This window comes from Phyllostomus hastatus, unplaced genomic scaffold (genome assembly GCF_019186645.2).
Source record: "Phyllostomus hastatus isolate PE091 unplaced genomic scaffold, TTU_PhHast_1.1 phas_contig_254, whole genome shotgun sequence".
Taxonomy (NCBI): Eukaryota; Metazoa; Chordata; class Mammalia; order Chiroptera; family Phyllostomidae; genus Phyllostomus; species Phyllostomus hastatus.
The window spans coordinates 13,394,371-13,416,334 of NW_025333810.1; the positions used below are offsets into that span (position 1 = coordinate 13,394,371).

Genomic DNA, 21,964 nt, shown 5'->3' on the forward strand with positions numbered 1-21,964 from the left:
TGAACTGTATTTCTTTTTCTTTTAAGATTTTATTTATTTATTTTTAGAGAGGGAAGGGAGGGGAGAAAGAGAGAAACATCAATGTGCGGTTGCTGGGGGTCATGGCCTGCAACCTAGGCATGTACCCTGACTGGGAATCGAACCTGCGACACTTTGGTTCACAGCCCGTGCTTAATCCATTGAGCTACGCCAGCCAGGGCTGAACTGTATTTCTATATATTAGCAACAAACAATTAGAAGTTCAAATCAACAAAATTCATGTCATTATATATAATAGATAAAAAATATGAAATACTTATATATTTAATAAAATACTCACATGTGTAAGACCTAAACACTGAAAACCATAAACTTGCAAAAACAAAGAAAAAATAAACAGAAAGATATAGCATGTTCATGAATTGAAAGATTCAATTTTGTTAAGATGTCAATTCTTCCAAAATTGATCTACAGATTTAATGGAATCTAAAACAAAATTACAGTAAGCATTTTGATATAGTAACAATAAAGTTCTAAAACTTACATGAAAATCCAAATGGTTAAAAATTAGCCAAATCCACTTTTTAAACATTTTATTTATTTATTTTTAGAGAGAGGGGAAAGGAGGGAGAAAGAGAGGGAGAAAAACATTGATATGAGAAACATTGATCAGTTGCCTCTTGCATCCACCCCTACTGGGGAATGAACCAGCAATCCAGACATGCTCCCTGTCCAGGAACCAAAACTGTGGCCTTTCCCTTCCCAGAACAATGCCCAATTGAGCCACACTAAAAAGACCCAAATCAAGTTTTAAAAAGAACAAAGCTGAATGACTTATAATACCAGACTTCAAGATGGACTAAAGGTACAGTATTCAAGATAATCTGTTTTCAGTATAAGGAAAAGCATAGAACATTGGTACTGAATATAATATCCAGAAATTGACTTATAAAGGTTCAACTGACTTTGTTTGAAAGGATGCTAAGGCAATTTAATGAAAAATGATAATACTTTCTACAAATGGTGCTGGAACAGATGTTGGATGTTCATATGGAAAAAAAAAAACTCAACTCCACCTCATACTTTGAACAAAAATTAACTCAAAATTGATTATCATAAAGGCAAAACTACAAATATTCTAACAGAAAGCATAAAAAAATCTTCATGATTTGGAGATACAAAACTGTTCCTAAGGACACTAAAAATATGAACCATAAAACAATTATAAATTGTACTTCACAAAATTATAAACTTCTGCTCTTTGAAATAAATAGTTACAAATAGAAAGATGAACCACAAAATGAAAGAAAATATTCATATTGCACATATGTGACAATGCACTGGTATCCAAAATATCCACAACTGAATTTTAAAGAGAATCCATAAGAAGATGTATGAATGGTCAATACCCAAACTGAAACTACAGTGATATACTACTAATCATCCATTAGAATGACTAAAATTTTAAAAGAACAATCTATATACCAAGTGCTGTCAAGGATGTGAAGCAATTGGATCTCTCCTAAACTACTAGCAGGAATGTAAAAATGGTATATGTTTAGATAACAGTTTGATAGTTTCTTAATACATTAAACATACACTTATCAACAATTTCAGTACTAGGTATCAACCCAAGAGAAATGAAAACACATTCATATAAAATTTGTACAAGAAGGTATAGGTAAAATCATAAAGCAAGGATGGAGGCACAAGAAAAAACTGCTTGCCTCTTTGCACAACCACATCAAAATTACAAGTAAACTATAGAATAACCCTCATTCTGAACTGTCAGAAATCAAGCTGAAAGGACATCTACAACCACAGAATTAAAGAAGAAACCACAACATGAATGGTAGGAGGAGTAGAGACATGGAGCGGCTGGTACCATACCAACATGTGGCAGATAAAAATCAGGAGAGATATCTCAGGATCAAAGGGTCCCAGCCCTACACCAGGCTCCAAGCCCATGGTTCCAGTGCCAGGAAAAGAAGTCTCCCTAACTTTTAGCTATAAAAATCAGCAGGGATTGAGGTGGTGGAAGATAGAAACTGCTGGACTCCCTGGCAGATCCTCTTAAAGGGTCCATTCACAGACTTATTCAGACTTACTCCCTCTGAGCCCCAGCACAGGGGCAGCAGATTGAAAGGCATCAGAGACATATGCAGAAGAACCAAACTGTTCAGCACCAGTGAGAGAGCTGGTGGGCCACTTTCTTCTAGACAGAAGTGTTGGCAGAGACCATTGTTTATTTTCTGAGCCCTCCCCTAACAGAGCCACAGAGCCTGAGGGCAACATATCTGAAACTCCATCAACCTGGCTCAGTTTGCACCACCCTGGTGATTCTGAGGCCCTGCCCTACCCAAATTTTGGGCTCACCCAAGCAGCTTCTAGTAGCATTTCCAGTGAATAGCTTGTCTTGGCCCATGCTTCAGACTTTCCTAATTTTTCTCACACAGCAGCATCTGTCTTCATCAAGCCTAGTACACCTTGCTAAGTTGCCCCAGGCCCACCACTAGCAGTAGCTGGCATTGGTTTACAGCTTGGCCTCTACTGGGAACCTCCAAGCCCAGCATATGTAGCAGCCATCTGCAGATCTCTTTGTAGCTTACGCTGTGTTACTCCAGACAAAACACTAACCATGGGAAATTTGGTTGTATTAACAGCAATCAAGGCTCAACTACAACAGGAAGGTGTGCACAGTCCACATGGTGGGTGTACCTTGAGTATCCATCTTGGGTAATAGGGGAAGCTATGCCACTGGACCCTGGACATCTCCCACATTAAGCTACCCTACCAAGACTAGGAGATGTAATATGTTCACCTAATACACAGAAACAAACACAGGGAGGCTTCCAAAATGAGGAGACAAAGACACATGGCCCAAATGAAAGAACAGAACAAAATTCCAGAAAAAGAACTAAACAAAATGCAGGAAGCAAGCTACTAGATAGAGAGTTCATAAAACTAGTTATAAGGATGCTCAGTGAACTTAGTGAGAACTTCAATATCATAAAAAGGAGTATGGAATCTTTAAAAAAGAACCAGTCAGAAATGAAAGATACACAAATTAAAATAAAGAACAATTTACAGGGAATCAACAGTAGAGTGGATGAATCTAACAATCAAACCAGAGATTGGAAATATAAGGAAGCACAAAACACCCAGTCAGAACAACAAGGAGAAAAAAATCCAAAAAAATGAGGATAGTGTGAGGAGCTTTGGGACACCTTCAACTGTAACAACATTCACATCATGGGGATGCCAGAAAGAGAAGAAAGAAATTCAAAACCTATCTTAAAAAATAATGACAGAAAACATCCCTAATTTGGTGAAGGAAGTAGACATACAAGTCCAGAAAATGCATAGAGTCCCAAACATGATGAACTCAAAGAGACCCACACCAAGACTCCTCATAATTAAAATACCAAAGGTTAGAGACAAAGCGAGGATCTAAAAGCAGCAAGAGACAGTTATTTACTGACAAGGGAGCTCCAATAACACTGTCAGCTGATTTCTCAAAAGAGACTTTGCAAGCTAGAAGGAATTGGCAAGAAATATTCAAAGTGATGAAAATCAAAGACCTATAACCAAGATTGCTCTACCCAGCAAAGCTATCATTTATAATCAAAGGACAGGTAAAGAGTATCTCAAACAAGAAGAAACTAAAGGAGTAAATAATCACCAAATCTGCATTATATGAAATGTTAAAGGGTCTTCTTGAAGAAGTACAAGAAAGAAGAAGTAGAAAAAGACGACAACCACCACCACCACCGTCACCATCAATAAAATGGCAACAAATACATATCTATCAATAACTGAATCTAAGTAACAAAATAAACAGAATCATAGACAGAACATTTTGATGGTTACCAGATGGGAGGGGGCATCAGAAGAATGGGGGAAAAGGTGAAGGGATTAAGAAATACAAATTGGTGGTTACAGAATAGTCATGGGGATGTAAAGTACAGCACAGGAAATAGAATAGCCAAAGAACACATATGCATGATCCATGGACATAGACAATGGTGTAGGGATTGCCTGAGGGGGTGGATTGGGGGATGGACCAAGCAGGGCAAAGGGGGAAAAACTAGGACAATTGTAATTGTATAATGAGTAAAATATAATTAAAAAATTAACAAAATAAATGGAATTGGTCTACATACACTAAAAATAAATTTCAAAAACACATCGACTAAAAATATAGTAAAATATATCATAGAGCACATAAATAGGTAACAACTACAACCCATTTATACTTAAAAATAGATCAAATACTATATCATAAACTGATAAGAGTACCCAGATTTCTATAAGCCAAAAATTTACATTTTGAAGTGAAACTGAATATTTACAGTTAAATTTATAGTAACAATATATCCAAACACTCATAAATTTTCTTCAACATTGATGTCTCAATGAATCTTATTCACACTTAGAAGATATACATATTTAAAATGTTGCTGATCAAGGAATAGAGTAAAATACCCACTAGAACCAATCTATAATATTTTTAATATATATTCTATCATGTATACACAAATCACTGCCATATGGATCTTAACATTTGGACTGCCTGCAAAGTCGTTAATGATCCAAAGGACCAGATGCTCTAAGCTTATTAATCATTAAATAGTTGATGATATCCTTTCATTGCCACATGAAGGGATTTTTGGTACTACTGTATAATCTTTCTATATATTTGACATAATTATTGGGTGTGTCTATACATTATATCACATAATCAAAACCAGATTTTATAACTAATTAATCTTTGTTTTTAATTTAGTCATAAAAATATATTCAACATTATTAATTATATTAAAAACAATGCATCCTAAAAGCTCTTTTTGTCACCAAAAAATTGGCTATTAATGTTCATTGTCCTCAGTAACACAAACTTAAATCAGTATTCCTCCAAAACACTGACAATATTGCATAAAAGGTTTTCCTGCAAAGCAAGTAAGATAAAAATTAAATAGCTTTGAAAACTCTGAACTGCCACACAAATGATAAGGATTATACTGTGTTTTCATAAGTACAAAGAATGTCAATATTTCTTTTAAAAATATAAGGACAAAACTTATGAGAGAGAAACATATACTGTGCACCACATTAAGGAGAAATAAGCAGCCTCTTTTATCCACTTCTTCTGTTTTCCTTTACTTTTCTTAAAACATTAGTTATAAACTATAATCTAGAGGAGATACTAATAAGTGCTATGGAGTTAAAAGGATTTTAATTCCAAACACTGAAAACTCAGTAATAGCTGAGGTTGTCTTCAAAATATGTTAAGAATACCAGTATGATCTGGTTATCTGAAGCCTATTAGAATTTTCAAGTAGAGGTTAAGGCCCTCCAAATCTTTAACTAGCCTTCTGACTACCCCTATATGTCCTTTAAAAGTTCAGTATTGTATAACAGCAGACGAAATTAAAGTAATAATCATAAAGCTCCCAATACACAAAAGCCCTGGACTGGATGGTTTCATAGGAGAATTTTACAAAGCATTTAAGGATGAGCTAACCCTTACCCTTCTCAGACTATTCCAAAAAATCCAAGAAGATGGAAGACTCACAAATTCTTTTTATGAAGCCAGCATCATCCTAACCCCAAAACCAGGTAATAACATAACAAAGAAACAAAACTTCAGGCCAATATTTCTGATGAACATAGATGCTAAAATCCTCAACAAAATATTGGCAAACCACATTCATCAATATGTTAAAAAGATGATACCCCATGTTCAAGTAGGATTCATCCTGGAGATGTAAGGATGGTATAGTATTCACAAATCAATAAACATAATACATCACATAAACAAAATGAAAGACAAAAATAACATGATCATACAAATAGAAGTGGGAAAAGCATTTGATAAGGTACAGCACCCATTTATGATTAAAACACTCAGCAAAGTTGGAATTGAGGGAACATTCCTCAATATAATAAAGGCCATATACAAGAGACCTAGAGCCAACATAATACTCAATGGGAGAAAATGAAAAGCTTTCCCACTAGGATCAGGAACAAGACAAGGATGTCCACTTTCACCAGTCTTATTCAACATAGTATTGGAAGTCCTAGCCACAGTGATCAGACAAGAAAAAGAAATGAAAGACATCCAAATTGGAAAGGGGGAAACAAAACTTTCATTATTTGCAGATGACACAATAGTGTACATAGAAAATCTTATAGATTCCACCAAAAAACTGCTGAATCTAATAAGTGAATTTGGCAGAGCTGAGGGATACAGAGTCAATATTCAGGAATCAAAGGCATTTTTGTATGCCAATAATGAAATATCAGAAACAGAAATCAAGAAAAAATCCCATTTGATATAACAAGAAAAATAAAGTACTTAGGAATAAACCTAACCAAGGAGATAAAAGACCTGTACTCAGAAAACTACACAACACTGAAGAAAGAAATTAAGGAAGACACAAACAAATGGAAGCATGTATCATGCTAATGGACTGGAAGAATTAACATCATTAAAATGTCCATACTACCCAAAGCAATTTATAGATTCAACACAATCCCTATTAAAGTACCAGTGACATATTTCACAGATATAGAACAAACATTTCAGAAATTTATATGGAACCATTAATGACTTTGAATAGCTACAGCAATTCTGAGAAAGAAGAACAAAGTAGGAGGGATCACAATACCTGATATCAAACTATATTACAAAATCACTGTAATCAAAACAGCCTAGTCCTGGCAAAAGAACAGATACATAGACCAATGAAACAGAATACAGAATCAAGAAATAAACCCAAGTCTCTATGGTCAATTAATATTTGACAGAAGGAGAAGAAGCATAAAATGGAGTAAAAATAGCCTCTTCAGCAAATGACGTTGGGAGATTTGGACAGCTACATGTAAAAAAAATGAAACTCATTCACCAACCTACACCATACACAAAAAAATTCACGATGGATAAAAGACTTAAATATAAGTCATGACACCTTAAAAGTCCTAGAGGAGAACATAGGCAGGAAAATTTCAGATATTCTATGCAACAGTATTTTCACCAATATGTCCCCTAGAGCAAGGGACATAAAGGAAATAATAAACAAATGGGACCTCAAATTAAAAAGCATCTGCATGGCTAAAGAAAACAGCATTACAATGAAAATAGAACCAACTACATGGGAAAACATATTTGCCAATGATACTTCGGACAATGGTTTGGTCTCCAAAGTATACAAAGAACTCACACAACTCTACTCCAGGAAGACAAACAACCCAATTAAAAAATGGGCAAAAGACTTGAACAGACACTTCTCCAAGGAGGATATATGGAGGGTTCAGAGACATATGAAAAGATGCTCAACTTCAATAGCTATCAGAGAGATGCAAATTAAAAACCACAGTGAGATATCACTTCACACAGATTAAAATGGCCATCACAAACAAACCAACAAACAAGTGCTGGTGAGGATGTGGAGAAAAGGGAAGGCTACAGCACTGTTGGTGGGAATGAAACCTGGTGCAGCCACTGTGGAAAACAGTATGGAATTTCTTCAGAGAACTAAAACAGGAGCTGCCTTTTGACCCAGCAATTCCATTGCTGGGATTATATCCTAAGAACCCTGAAACACCAATCCAAAAGAACCTATGCACCTCAATGTTCATAGCAGCCACAACTTATGATAGCCAAGTGCTGGAAGCAACCTAAGTGCCCATCAATAAATGAATGGGTCAAAAACTATATGGTACATTTACACAATGGAATTCTATGCAGCAGAAAGACAGAAGGAGCTCCTACCCTTTGTGATAGCATGGATGGAACTGGAGAGCATTATGCTAAGTGAAAAAAGCCAGGCAGTGGGGGACAAATACCATATGATCTCACCTTTAACTGGAACCTAATCAACAAAACAAACAAGCACACAGAATATAACCAGAGACATTGAACTTAAGAACAATTTGACAGTAACCAGAGGGGAGGTGGGAGGGAATGGTCGGGGGAGGTGAAGGGGGAAAGGGTTTTTGGGAACAACTATAAAGGACACATGGACAAAACTAAGGTGAGGTGGAAGCAGGGAGCGAGGTGAGGATGGCTGGGGTAGGATGGTGACTGGTGAGGGGTAAATGCACACAACTGTAATTAAAAAATAAAGTAATTAAAAAATAAAATAAAGTTCAGTGTTGTAAACTATATGTATTATCATTTATGAAGATTAAATCCCATTAAAAATAAAATTGAGTTCCCCAGAAATATTTTTAAAAGTTATGATGTACCAGAAAAAGAAATAGAATCTCTACCATTTTAATCATAACATAATCTTATCTACTAATGAATATTTCAAATTCAATCAAGTGAAATTGAAGAGTTAAGGAGAAACAACATTTTGCCTTGAAATATAACATTCATATTAGATAATTTTTGAGGACCAAAATCTCTAGAGCTCCTTATTTTTTAAGATTTTTAACTGTTATTCTATTACAGTTGTCCTAATTTTTCCCCTTTTCTCTCCTCCACCCATTCCATACCCCCCCAGTCAATCTCCACACCATTGCTGATATTTAGCATTATAACCAACATCTTTTAATGAACACCATTACTGACTATATTAAATTTGGAGTTACTTAAGGCAAGAACAAATAATTTGATTTAAAAGACATGAAACAATCACCAGATACCACTTTATGCCATATTATCAAAATTAAATGATAAAAAAAAACAATGATAATATAATAGCTGGGGCTGTTTAGAGTATGAGATCACAGATACTTTCAAAGACTGTTAGTAGAGACTAATCTGGCACTAACTTTGGACCTAAAATTAACTTCTATGAATCAAATAAAAATTCTCACCTGTTCAAAAAGCTAAAGTGTTCAAAGATGTTCGCTAAAATATAGCCATAACAACCTAAATGTTCAATAAAAGTAATGGTTAAATATATTACACTTTTAAGCAGTATTGACATAGAAGATCCACAAAATAATGTCAAGTACAAAAAAGCAGTTCTAAACTAATATCTCTAAATGGGAATCATTTTGTTATATGTGTTTATGTAGCAGAAATAAAATATTTTTTGTTTGTTTTGTAACCAGCTGCCATTAAGGGTTCTGCCAGTGTTTAGGAACATTCCTTAAGCACAATTTGGCATATAAAGAGACAGTGAATCAGTGACTTCTGGTCAAGATGACGGCATAGGTGCAGGCATGTCCATCACCAAGTGGCCCCAGGCCTGGCATTAGCAGCAGCAAGCTTTGGTTCACAACTTGCACACTTCCAAGAATGGCTAAAACAAGAAATACTGCCCATACCAAGTGTTGTCAAGGATATGAAGAAACAGAATTTCTTATAAACTACTAACGAAAATGCAAAATGGTACAACCATTTTGAAAAACAGTTTGGCAGTTTTCCGAAGTTCAACACACTGCTATCATATAATTCCAGGGATTCCACTCCTAAAGGAAAGCAAAAGAAAAGAAAGCATATGCCCATACAAATATTCTAAATAAATGTTAATAGCTACTTTATTTAGTTCTTCTTCAGGATTTGGCTATTACAAATAATCATCAACAGATACACAGGTAAACAAAGGGTAGTATATCCACATAATAAAATACTATTGGGCAATAAGAAGGAAGGAATTTATGACTCACCCAAAAAGAATGAATTTTCAAAATAATTATTATGAGTGAAAGAATTTATACTGAACCAAAAATACATAATATAATATATGGTTTTATTTAAATAAAATTCTAGAAAATGTAAATGAATAGTGACAGAAATAAAATCATAGGTTGCCTAAAAATGGGGGAAGGATGGGGAGAAAGTTACAAAGCTCAAGCAACTTTGATAAGTTGATAGATATATGTTATCTTCATAGTAGGGATGGTTTCACAGCTACATACACATGTCAAGACTTGACAAACCATGCCCTTTAAACATGTGCAGTTTATTGCATGAAAGTTAAAAAAATAAAAGAAAAAGGATTATACATTATCAAAATTATACAAGGCAATGATATATGGAATTTTAAGAGGTTTTATGAGAAGATAAATGTGTAGAGATTATTCATATAGGCATTTATACACCAGAATAATCCAAACAATGGAATTGTGGAGACAATGTGTTTACTGGGCTACTGATGAGGACAAGTTAACAATGTCAGAATAGACTAGTTCACTATCCTGTGGGCAGGATAATGCAAATGACAAAGAACAATTTAAAAATTACCTTTGGAGACTACGTAGCAACCATTAAGTAGGAGATACTCTAACATGGTGCAAAAAGAGAAATTCAAAAACGAAAAACAAGGACAGGTGGACCAAATGAAATTCTGTATCATGCTCTTCTTTTTATATACAGAAAGTACTATAACAAATTTTTATGGAAAGTTACCTTAGTATATATTTCTAAAAGATCAACAAGAAATTCCAGATAGATCAAAATTTCAATTTAGTTTATTACTGACTAATTGCTTTGTCATTCATTTCTCAGGAAAATTTCTGTGCATCAAAGGACACAACCAACAGTAAAAAGGCAACCTCCTGCTCTTCTTCCCATTTCCGGTTCTGCACTTAAAGAGCTTGGAAAGTTGCCACTCATCCTAACAATGACTAAAAAAAAAGCTAAAAAAGCTTTTTGAGGGATGACAATGTATACGCATTACAATCCCATTTTCCTTCTCATGGGGGCATGTCTCCAAATTAACTTTTGTCCTAGCTCAGGCTGCTCTAAGATACCATGAATTAGCTGTCTATCATCATGTTCTGGGAATTCTGCTGTTATGAAACTTAAATAGGAAATTTAGAGCTCAGCTAGTAACTATGTATGGTATAAGGTGGTACTAGACTTATGGGATCACTGCATAAGTTATATAAATGTCTAACCACTATGCTGTGCATCTGAAAACTAAAAATATTATATCGTCTACTATAATTAAAATATTTTTAAAATATTTTTTAACAAAAGGTACCTAGAGCTCAGAATTTAAATCACCAGTATTGAAAACAATGCTCTGTGAATATTTTCAGGGTTCTGCATACTCAGGGCCTTTTGGGCACAGAGCACTGGCCCATTGACTAAAGAATGTTTGAATGGGGCACATGCATTAGAAGTGAATGCATATATGTTATTGTATTGCATACGAGCACAGAGGAAAATTGGAGGCAATCACAACATACTCATAACTCTAAACACCTGCAGGTTCGAGGTGGAAAGTATAGTTATAGGGTTCCCTGGAAGGGAGGCAAAAGCAAATATTAACTTTTACTTTAAATGTTGATTTGTTTCAACAGTATTGAAACAAATTATGGCCTCATATTACCACAAATACCAGGAATCATCAGTTTCCCTCTCCTCCTTCTAATGTGAAATATTTGGCTCATGAAATTATATCTTTCCATGGATCTAATGAGTTGTCCAATAAATATAAAGAATGTGTAGGCCATAATAAAAGTTTCCATGCATAATAACATGTTAGCTGATAATTACCACTTAGATATGGATAAGTGTGTGCAACTATTCCTAATCTCTCATAAGATATACAAAATATATCTAAAAGTTATGTAGGCAAGTATAATTTAAAATAACAAAAATTAAGCCTATTTAATGAGTTCCCAGAGATAAAACACTTGAAAAACCTACTGGTATGGCATTAGATGCTTAGCCAGATTGCAGCAGATTTTCCAAAGCAGCCCTACCCATTCTCAACATGCTACCATAAAACATCTTCTCTGTCCTTCTCTATGATTAAAATTAGGGGTTAGTCTTAACCTCTTAATATCAACATCATATTTGATATAGAAACTTTAAAAATATATGTTATAACTCTTTACTGTTTCCACCACTTGTTAAGTATGACTTTCCCAAGGTCATATACCTACTATTTCTGTACCTCAGTTTCTGCTACTACGAAATGGAAACCATAAAAATACGTGCCTTATGAAATTTGTTATAACAATAAAGTTACTTAACATTTGTATTTAAAAAGTGACTGACATAATAACCACTGTAAGAATGTTTGGAAAAGTAAATCAAATTAAATTAAATTAATAGAGAACAGCTTAACAGGTTTTTGACTTCTGAAAGTATTTCTAGCATTTGGTACCCAGGGAATCTTAAGCACTGCTCCCCAATCTGAACTTTATTTGTACTCAAGGCCTACAGGGTTTTTTTTTCCTCACTTCTTTTTTGCTGAGTATTAAAAAATCTAATAGTCAATAAGCAAACAAACAAAACATAAATTGAACCTCATCAAAATTAAAAGCACTTCAAGAAACACAAGAAAGTAATAAAGACCCACAGAATGGGTGAAAATAATTGCAAGTCATGTATCTAATTAGGAGCTATTCTACAGATCACTTACAACTCAATAAGAAAAATAACTAGATTTAAAAATCAGCAAAGGATTTGAAAGCTATTTCTCCAAAGATGATACACAAGTGACTAAGTACATAAAAAGACACTCAACATCATCAGGCACTAGGGAAACAAATCAAAACCACAATGAGCCCTAGCCATTGTGGCTCAGTTAGTTGGTTGGGTGTCATCTTGTAAACTGGAAGGTCACAGGATTGATTCCCAGTCAGAACATGTGTCTAGGTTGCAGGTTCGGTCCTCAGTCAGGGCATGTACAAAAGGTAACTGGTCAATGTTTCTCTCACATCGATGTTTTTCTCTCTCTCTTCCTCCCTCCCCTCCTTGGTCTCTAAAATCAATAGCATGTCCTTGAGGATTAAAAATAAAAAACACCATACAATGAAATATCACTTCATACCCACCAGGATGTCCATAATTAAAAACAATATAGGACATAACTAATGTTGGCCAGGATAGGGAGAAATTGGATAATTCCATATTGCTAGGGGAAATGTAAATATAAAACAGTGTAGTTGCTTTGAAAAACAGTTTGGCAGTTCCTCAAAAAAGTTAAATATAGAAGTCCTACATGACCCAACAGTTCTAATCCTAGGTATGTTCCAAAAAGAACTGAAAACAGGCATCATACAGCAACCTGGACACAGATATTTATAAAAGCACCATTTGCGATAGCCCAAAAGCAAAAACAAACTAAATGTCCACCAATGGATGAATGATAAAATATGGTGTATGCATATAACAGTATATTAACCATAAAAATGAATTTCTGATATCTGCTACAACATGGGTGAACTCTGATACAAAGGTCCAAAGAATGAATCACCAATATAGTAAACCTCTGGCATTCCATATTTTGCATTCATCTGTTCTGACTCTTCCCTAAGGACATCGAAGTTTTGGAACATGAAGTAAATATTTTGCTGTGGTACTAATGTAAAGCATACTTACTGTAAGGTATAGTACAGAAGTCACTTAAATAGTAAAAACAGGTTATTCAGTATCCATATCTCAATGAGGCTCTATGGTTCCCTAATTCTACTAACCAATGTCACCCCAATAAATTCAGTAAGTTTTTTTAAAAGTATGCCAATTCCCAATGCTGGTAATAGAAGTAAACAAAACTAAAGTTTTGGATAAAATTAATAGACTAATCTGAAGAAAATGAAAACACTGACTTAAAAAGATATCTGAAAGCCCACTCCCATGTTCACCACAGCATTATTTAAAATAGCCAGATATGGAAGCAACCTAAGTGTCCACAGATGAATGAATAAAGAGGAGGGAGATTTTGTTATTTTTAACAACAGGAGATAAACCTGAAAGGCATTGTGCTAAGTGAAATAAATCAAAGAAAAACAAATATGATATAAATTATACTTGGAATCTAAAACCAAACTAAAGTAAACAAAAAACAAGCTCATTGATACATAGAATAGATTGGTGATTAAAAGAGGTTGGGGTTAGGGGTCGGCAAAATGGGTGAAGAGTGGTTAAAGGGTCAAAGTTCTAGTTTTAAAATAAGTAAGTTTTGAGGATCTAAGAATAGTAACTATGGTTAATAATACAGTATTACATATTTCAAAGTTGCTAAGGGAGTAGATCTTAGAAGTTCTCATCACAAGAAAAAATGATAACTTGTATGGTGATGATGTTAACTAGACTTATTATAGAGATTATTTTGCAATATATGTGAATATTGAAATATTATGCTATATACCCAAAACCAACACAATATTTCAATTATAACTCAATTAAAAAATTAAAAGAATGATAAATTTGAATTTTAGTAGATTAGATATATAACAAACCAGTTTGTTATAGTTCTGTGTAGACACAAGAAAAAGTTTTCAGGGAAATGTCTCAGCCAGTGAGTGTTCCCAACAGTGTTCTGCTTTTCAAGTGAGAAATTGAGCTTTAAGTGGAAGTTTAAAAGACAGTAGAATGAGGAAATGCAAATACTCACTAAAAACAAGTTTATGAAGAAAGTCAAGAGCCTCTACAGACATTTCTATATTCACCTGGGATTCCTAACAAATGTCAAGAGTCTCCTGGGAAAATTCCTCTGAGGGAAGAGATTCACAGCCATGTGGCCTGGATGTATTAGAAACCCAGATTAAAAGGAGGCCAAGAAATGGGTTTGCATTACAATTCTCTCATTCCTTAATTATGTAAGTATGAAGCTAACATATGGTTACATATTTGGAAAATAAACATATTTTTCTGTAAAGAAAGCAATATTTGGATTTTAATTCTTATTTCTGATTTTTCCTATTTTCTCTCATGCATATGGAGCAAAATTTTTATATTACTACAGAAATTGAATGGATCAACTAAACTAAGTAACAGCTATGTTAAATTTATGCAAAAAGCAGGTATATGGGTATATCTATATTGAAGGTATGGTAAAAATGACTAATTATATTTAGAAATAAAATATCGTTAACTTAAATTATACTATTTTTATATTTGGGAAACTTAGACAAGAACTGACCTAAATTTTCATTTTATAGTATTATTTTTTACTTAGTGAAGAATATTTTAAGAGAATTATTAAAATATCTGTATAGAAGCAGTCAAAGTGCCTGTCAGTCAGTGAGTAGGTAAAAAAATATGTTGTGGTGCATTTACATAATGAAATAATATGCAGCCATGAAAAAGAAGGAACTCTTACCTTTTGCAACAGCGTGGATGGACCTGGACAGCATTATGCTAAGTGAAATAAGCTAGCCAGAAAGTCAAACACCGTATGATCTCACTTATATGTGGAATCTAAAGAACAAAATAAACTGATGAACAAAATAGAAATAGAAGCATAGATACATGGAATAGACTGATAGCTGTCAGAGAAAAGGGGTGTGAGGTAACTGGGTGAAAGAAGGTGAAAAGAATAGCCAAAGAACATATATGCATGCCCCATAGACACAGACAGTAATGTGATGATGGTCAGAGGGAAGGGGGCACAGGGGTTGGATGGAGGTGAGCAAAGGTGGGGAAGGAATGGGAACCCCTGTAATAGTGTCAATGAAAAATGTAAAGTTAAAAATAAATTAAATAATTTTAAGAAATACTACTGATTTGCCTGTTTGGGCAGTGGGAACATGGAATTCTTATAAAGTGTGTCCTTAGCCTGGCTCCATGTGCCATTGATGACGATGCCTGTGGAAGGATAAACAGGAGACTAATACAAATTCTTTCAAATGAGCAGCTTCAGCCCTGGATACAATATTAATGTGCCAGACTTCTGACAAACCGTTGAAAGTTCAGGATCTCTAAAGGATTTTTTTAAGAAATCTTTTTAACCTCGTAGGTTAACAAAAGTTTTATTATTCTTGTTGAACTTCATTCAAAAATACAGATAAAAATACATATCAAAGCACTTTGGGACTGGAGATGTAAAAATAAACGGGACAGCCTCTGTGTACAGGAAACAAAATAAGCTTGAAAGGAAAGAAGACAAGTTAAGAAGCCATTTAAAAGACAATAAACAGCATCTTCTTCAAACCAGTAAAAGGCATCAACAAAAGTGTGCTGTCGATACCATATTTAACAATGTTCTTTGAGGCCGAGATAGAGGTAAATATGTTGTCTTTTACCACTTCTAATATGCATGGGACTGAAGGTCCCAATTATTTCAAAGAGGCAAGAAAAATAAGTTATAAAGATATGAAAGGAAGAAGTATCAATGACCCTATTTGCATATAATAATGATACTTACATAGAAAGACCTAGGAAATCTACAAAATAATTTCTACAACTTAAAAATCAATTTAGAAAATCACTGGATATGTAGTTGATATGTAAAACCCAATTGTTTTCTTACATAATAGAGGTAAAAACTTAAAAGTATTTTTTAATTCTATTTACAAAAGACACTAAAAGTAATATGTCTCATAATCATTTCTCTATGGTTATACCACATCCTCTAAGAAAAACTTAAATTAATAATTACCAGATTAATACTAAATCAATAATCTTAATGAGCTTTAGTTAAAAACTCATCAGTGTATAATAATTTACTGAGTAAGCACTATGTTAGGCACCACGGAAAAAAACTGAACGAGTTAATATAGTGGGCTCAAATAGGATGAGCTACTTGGAAAAGTATCAAACTTCTCATCCTCAAGCACATTCATGGAGGAGTTAGATAGCCATATAGGTTCCAATTTTACCACCATAGATACTCACCACTTTTGCCATAAAATAACCTAGGTCCAAGTTGGCAGATTAGGTAGAAGAGGTTCCACCTATATATCACACCCACCCAAGAATTACAGAAAAACTATCATTATAAAGAAAGAAAGGGGGGTCACAGTGTGAAAGGGGGGTCACAGTGTGAAAGGGGGGTCACAGTGTAAATGATGTAGCCGTTCCCCATGTGATGAGCTCTGAACCTCGTTCCCATGCTCAACAAAATGGCAAAATTCCCAATAGCAGAACCAAGCCCAGAGCAAATTTCTCCTCTATGGGCAAGGCAATACAAAATCTACAACAGAAAACTCCATATGAGAAAATTGTGCCTAATCAACAGTTTCAGAGAACAGAAAAAATTATATAAAGTTCTAACATTATGTTATTTTCATAACATGAAGCTAAATTACAAAAGGAAGCTAAAAAATAACACAGGAAGGAAAAAGCTTGGTCAATTCCCCAGGCTTCATACTAGAACAAGTCTTACTTCACATTTTCATAAGTGAACTGAAAAAATAAATCTCCATATTTTCAAGAGACATTAAATTTTACATCTAAAAATACATTTAGTATGTAGACAGGATCAAATTTGTGAAGGCTTTATGAATGGGCAGAAAAGCAACAAAGGTGATTCGAAGGTATAAAAAAGACTTGTAGAAAAATTTAATATATATATATATATATAAAACATGTATTTGTACCCATTTATGATAATGGGTTATGTAATGGAATGACAGATAAGATCCAAGACACTATAGATCTGTCAATGAAGATATCAACTAGTGACTGCTGTATAATAGCCATGTCAACCATAAAAATACTGGGTCTCATCAAAAAGAGTATTTTAAATATGACAAAAAAAGGCATTTTATCCTTAAAAAATATATAGTGTGTGCCTGCAACTACAATACTAAATATAGTACTAGTTAGTCACTGCATCTTAAAGTTTTGATGGGTTAAAAACAGACGTGTTTACTTCTATAAATGTTTTTTATAGATAACATAAAAAAAGAAAAGGCTAAACCAAAACTAATATAAGTACCCTACCATCCTGAACAAAAATGAAATAAACAGTTAATATACATGTCCTTTTAGGCTCAACATATATATATATATATACACATACATACATACATACATACATACATATGTTGAGAATTCAGGTAATGCGATCATTCCTTTGTCTATTCCACTTTGATCTGTTTGGGGAGGTATTTTTGTTTATGTTTTGCTTTGTCTTGTATAATTTTGAGAGAAAAGGCAAAACTTAAATTTTTTGACCACTTACAATGTATCATGTTCTAGGTCTAAAGGATAAGCTTCAAAAAGTCATTTTTTAAAGATCTGTGTGGAAAAAATTATTTTAACTTACCTTTCTTCACTGAAGCAATGACCAGTCTTGACTTTACATTTGTCCTGGGGGAGGCATGCTGCTAGTAGAGGAGCTGTCTGAGACACTTGGCTTTCCTTCAATTAAAGAATTAATTAAAATGTAGATTTTCTTAAAAAAACACACTTTAAAAATTTTATGATCAATATTTGATTCATAACATTATACACAATGTTCACAAATCTACAGACTACAGTTTCATTAAAACAAACAAACAAAAAAAAAAAACTATAGGTTCACCCTGACCAGTGTGGCTCACTTGGTTGGGTGTCATCCCTCCCACAAAGTGAAAGGCTGCCAGTTCAATTCCCAATCAGGGCACCTGCCTAGGTTTGTGGGCTTGGTCCCGGTCAGGGTGCCTACAAAGACAACAGATCAATTTCTCTCTCACATGGATGTTTCTCTCCCTTTCTCCCTCCCTTCTCCTCTCTCTAAACATAAATAAAATCTTAAAAAAAAAACAAAGTTTCTCTGATATTATCGGTAGTAAATATACTACAAGTGTACATTTTTATTCCACTTGGGTATGTTAAGGAGTTTATTGATCAAAACAAGATTATAGTAAGTCATAGTTAAAATAATGAAAATGTAAATGTGTGCTTAACTAAATTGAATTATTTATTCTGACAAACTTTTTATTCTAATAGTAATTACATTTTGTACAATAGTATGTAAGCTGGAAGATAATTGCCTAGATCTTTGTGCCCAGAAAGCAAGGAAGTGTTCAGAAAACAAAATGATGAGGCATGTCCATGGCACACAGAAGCTGGTCGCAAAGAGCTCTAATGGCCCACCTGGAACAACTTGAGTAACAAAGTAAGTAATCTAGTATTCAGACCATAACCCAAAGTATAAAATAGAGAGTCCTGACTGATATAAACAGATAAATGGGAGTATAAAGACAGATCATCCTTATAGAAGAATTCCAAGGAATAGCAAATATTACCATACTTTAGGAATATCATTTTATCTAGCAAATTAATACACAAAACAGTAATGTTACATATGAATTTACTAAAATAGTTACAAATGAATTTATAATAAACTTGTTTATAACAGAAAGAGAACGTATTGTGCAGCACAACCCCCGCCCCCACCAGAGCCGCACCGGGCCTGCAGGTCCGGGGTGAGGCGTGGATGTGGGGCTCTCTTCCGCAGGCTGGGGTTTGTTAAAATTGTCAAAAATAAGGTCTACTTTAAGAGGTACCAAGGAAAATTTAGAAGACAACAAGAGAAAAAAACTGATTTTTATGCCTAGAAAATCTTGGTAGCCCAGGATAAAAATAAGAACAATGCACCCGAAAACAGGATGATAGTTCATGTTGTCACCAACAAAAATAAAATTTGTCAGTTTGCTTACACCCATATGTAAGGAGATAGGATAGTGTGGGAGGAACTCCAGCCTGCAGAATTCCTCCCATTCGCCGCAGATGAGAGATAAGTCGCCGGACACAATCTTGCTGTTCCAGTGGGAAAGGGGGTGGGGATTCCCTCCAGTGGGGAATGTCCTGAGCCCTTCTCCCAAATGCCTTTTACTGGGATCAGTATGTGTAGCTGTATACATGCATAGCTCATCAATCAATGTCAAAAGCCTGTAATCACACAAAAACAGGTATTATCTATAGATAACAACTGAAGGAACACAAAGATCTGTCACAGGTTAGGGTCTATTAGTCATGCTGACACCAGAGGGTCTTAAAGACATGTTTCATGAGATAATGAGTTAATACTTATGCCTTGAACTTCAGCTTCTGGTTTGTATCAACAGAGCCATACAAAGCAAAACAGAGCAGTCTTCAAAGGATACAATGTATTTATCGGGCCTGATTCCCACAGGAACCCTTGGTGTTAGAGTTGGGTCATGTCTGCCACCTGCGTTACTTGGTTTTCCAGGGAGACTTACTAGCCCCTTTTCGGAGCCTGCTCTCACAGGGCTGCAAATTCCAAAACCACATAGGGTGGTCCCCAACATGATAGTTACACTCATGAACTCCCAAAGTATGGTGTGAATGATGGCCTCACAAATTATGCTCCAGCACACCACACTGGCCTGATACAGGTCTGTGGGCTTCTCAATATTATGGGCATGCACATTATCTTTGAAGGTCAAGTGGAGGTAACTGAGATGAATACAATGTGGAAAGTACTGATGGTCACCCTGGTGCCTGCACCTTGCCAGAACTACTGAAAATAAAGTTTTGGGGTCCCTAAAAGGAGCCGTGGATGGAGGCTAGTCTATCCCTCACAGTACCAGACAATTCTCTGGTTACGATTCAGAAAGCAAGGAATTTGATGCAGAAATACATTGGAAGCACATCATGAGTCAAAACGTTGCAAACTATAGGCATTACCTAATGGAAGAAGATGAAAATGCTTATAAAAAATAATTCTCTCAGTACATAAAGAAGGAGGCAACTTCAGACATGATGTAGGAGATGTGTAAGAAAGCTTGTGCTGCTATACGTGAGAATCCAGTCTATGAAAGAAGCCTAAGAAAAAAGTTAAAAATAAGAGGTGGCACCATCTCAAAATGTCTCTTGCCCAGAAGAAAGATCAGGTAGCTCAGAAAAACGTAAGCTTCTTGGAGCTCAGGAACGGGTTGCTGAGAGTTAATAAACCAAACCACAATTTTCTGTAAAGATTGTTCAGATACCGGGTTGTGGTAACAGTATTCAACAACCACAAACACACACGTGTGTACACATACACACACCCTTTAGAGACATTTTTGTGTGTCCTTCTCTTGCTCCTGGGTTCCTGGAGTGTTGATTAAAGTATATATAAAAAATAGATTTAAAGATGCTAAGAGTAAATTCATCTACCTAATAAAAAGTTAGAAAACAGGAGAGTAATAATTTGCTGGGATTAAAACAAAAAGAACACAAAACATGCTGGAGTTCTAAGGAAACATGAAAAGATCAATCCAGAGCAGCTAATACATAAATGGAACTAGAAGACAGGTGAGATGGGGCATTTGAGAATGTTTTACACTGTTTCGTACTGCTTTCTTACCTCCAGACCACCTCTACAAGACTTTGACACATACTCAAATCAATATCCAAACTTTTATCAAAATAACACATCTACATATATCAAATTAAATGGTGCCAAAACATTTAAAATGTTCCTTGATACACTCTGCTATAGCACTTTCAGAGGTAATCACTTTACCTCTTCCAGTTATATCTTCTGGAAGTTATCTCCATATCTCTAAAGAATATGTGTGTTCTGCTATTTCTTGCTTTATCAATTTTATAATTTATCAATCATCTACAAACTACTTATCATAACAGCTAACTTTAATGTATATAATTCAAAATGCATTTTATATGTAACCATGTATGTATAATTTACTGTTCACAATAAACCAGTAAAGAAGTGTATCTTTTAACATGTCCATTTTACTAATGAGAAAACTGAAGAAACAGTTTAATTAATTTGCCCAGGGTTACAGTTTACAGAGTTACTATACATTTAAACTCAAGAAGTCTGGTTCCTGAGCCCTTACTCTTAACTACTGCCCTGTATAACTACAGCCTCCATAATACCAATACCATAAATGAGGATTCAGCTCTCTGATGTGACTACTTACACTCATGTCTTCAGATATTTTTAGTTAAATCAATAAATAGTGTTTACATCATTATGGTTACATATACATTGTTCACAAAAGGCCAAGCAGTTTAACATATTATCACTTTCCTGTAAAGCTTTATTTTTGAGAGAACTGTTTTATTTTTATCCTTAAATAATTTATATATATATATATATATATATATAAATTATATATACACACACACACTCTTTGAAATGCTCCATCATATCACCTCCATAGCATTCATGGTACTAACTCTCCTTAACGAAACCACCTCCCATAACTACCCATAACCACCTCCTGGAGCCTATCCAAATGGTTTTCAATCATGTTTTAGAGGGAGTCATCAAATTGGTATATTCTTTTATTGAAAATAGTGTCCTGAGATTAGGCATGAGGCAGTCCAGTGTTACTGAGATAGATAAAAGACTGGAAAAGTCCTTGGCTGATAAGGAAAGTAAGA

General features: G+C 34.6%; 1 protein-coding gene and 1 pseudogene across 1 annotated transcript in view; one reads left to right on the plus strand and one right to left on the minus strand.

The window, feature by feature from the left end:
* DTWD2 (DTW domain containing 2) overlaps window positions 1-21,964 on the minus strand; it is a 55,745-nt gene that overhangs the window by 22,216 nt on the left and 11,565 nt on the right. Inside the window, 2 exon segments of the mRNA XM_045837913.1 lie at window positions 15,401-15,597; window positions 17,889-17,983. Coding sequence (XP_045693869.1) covers window positions 15,401-15,597; window positions 17,889-17,983 — 292 coding nt within the window.
* Window positions 18,653-20,519, plus strand: LOC123818036 (annotated as a pseudogene).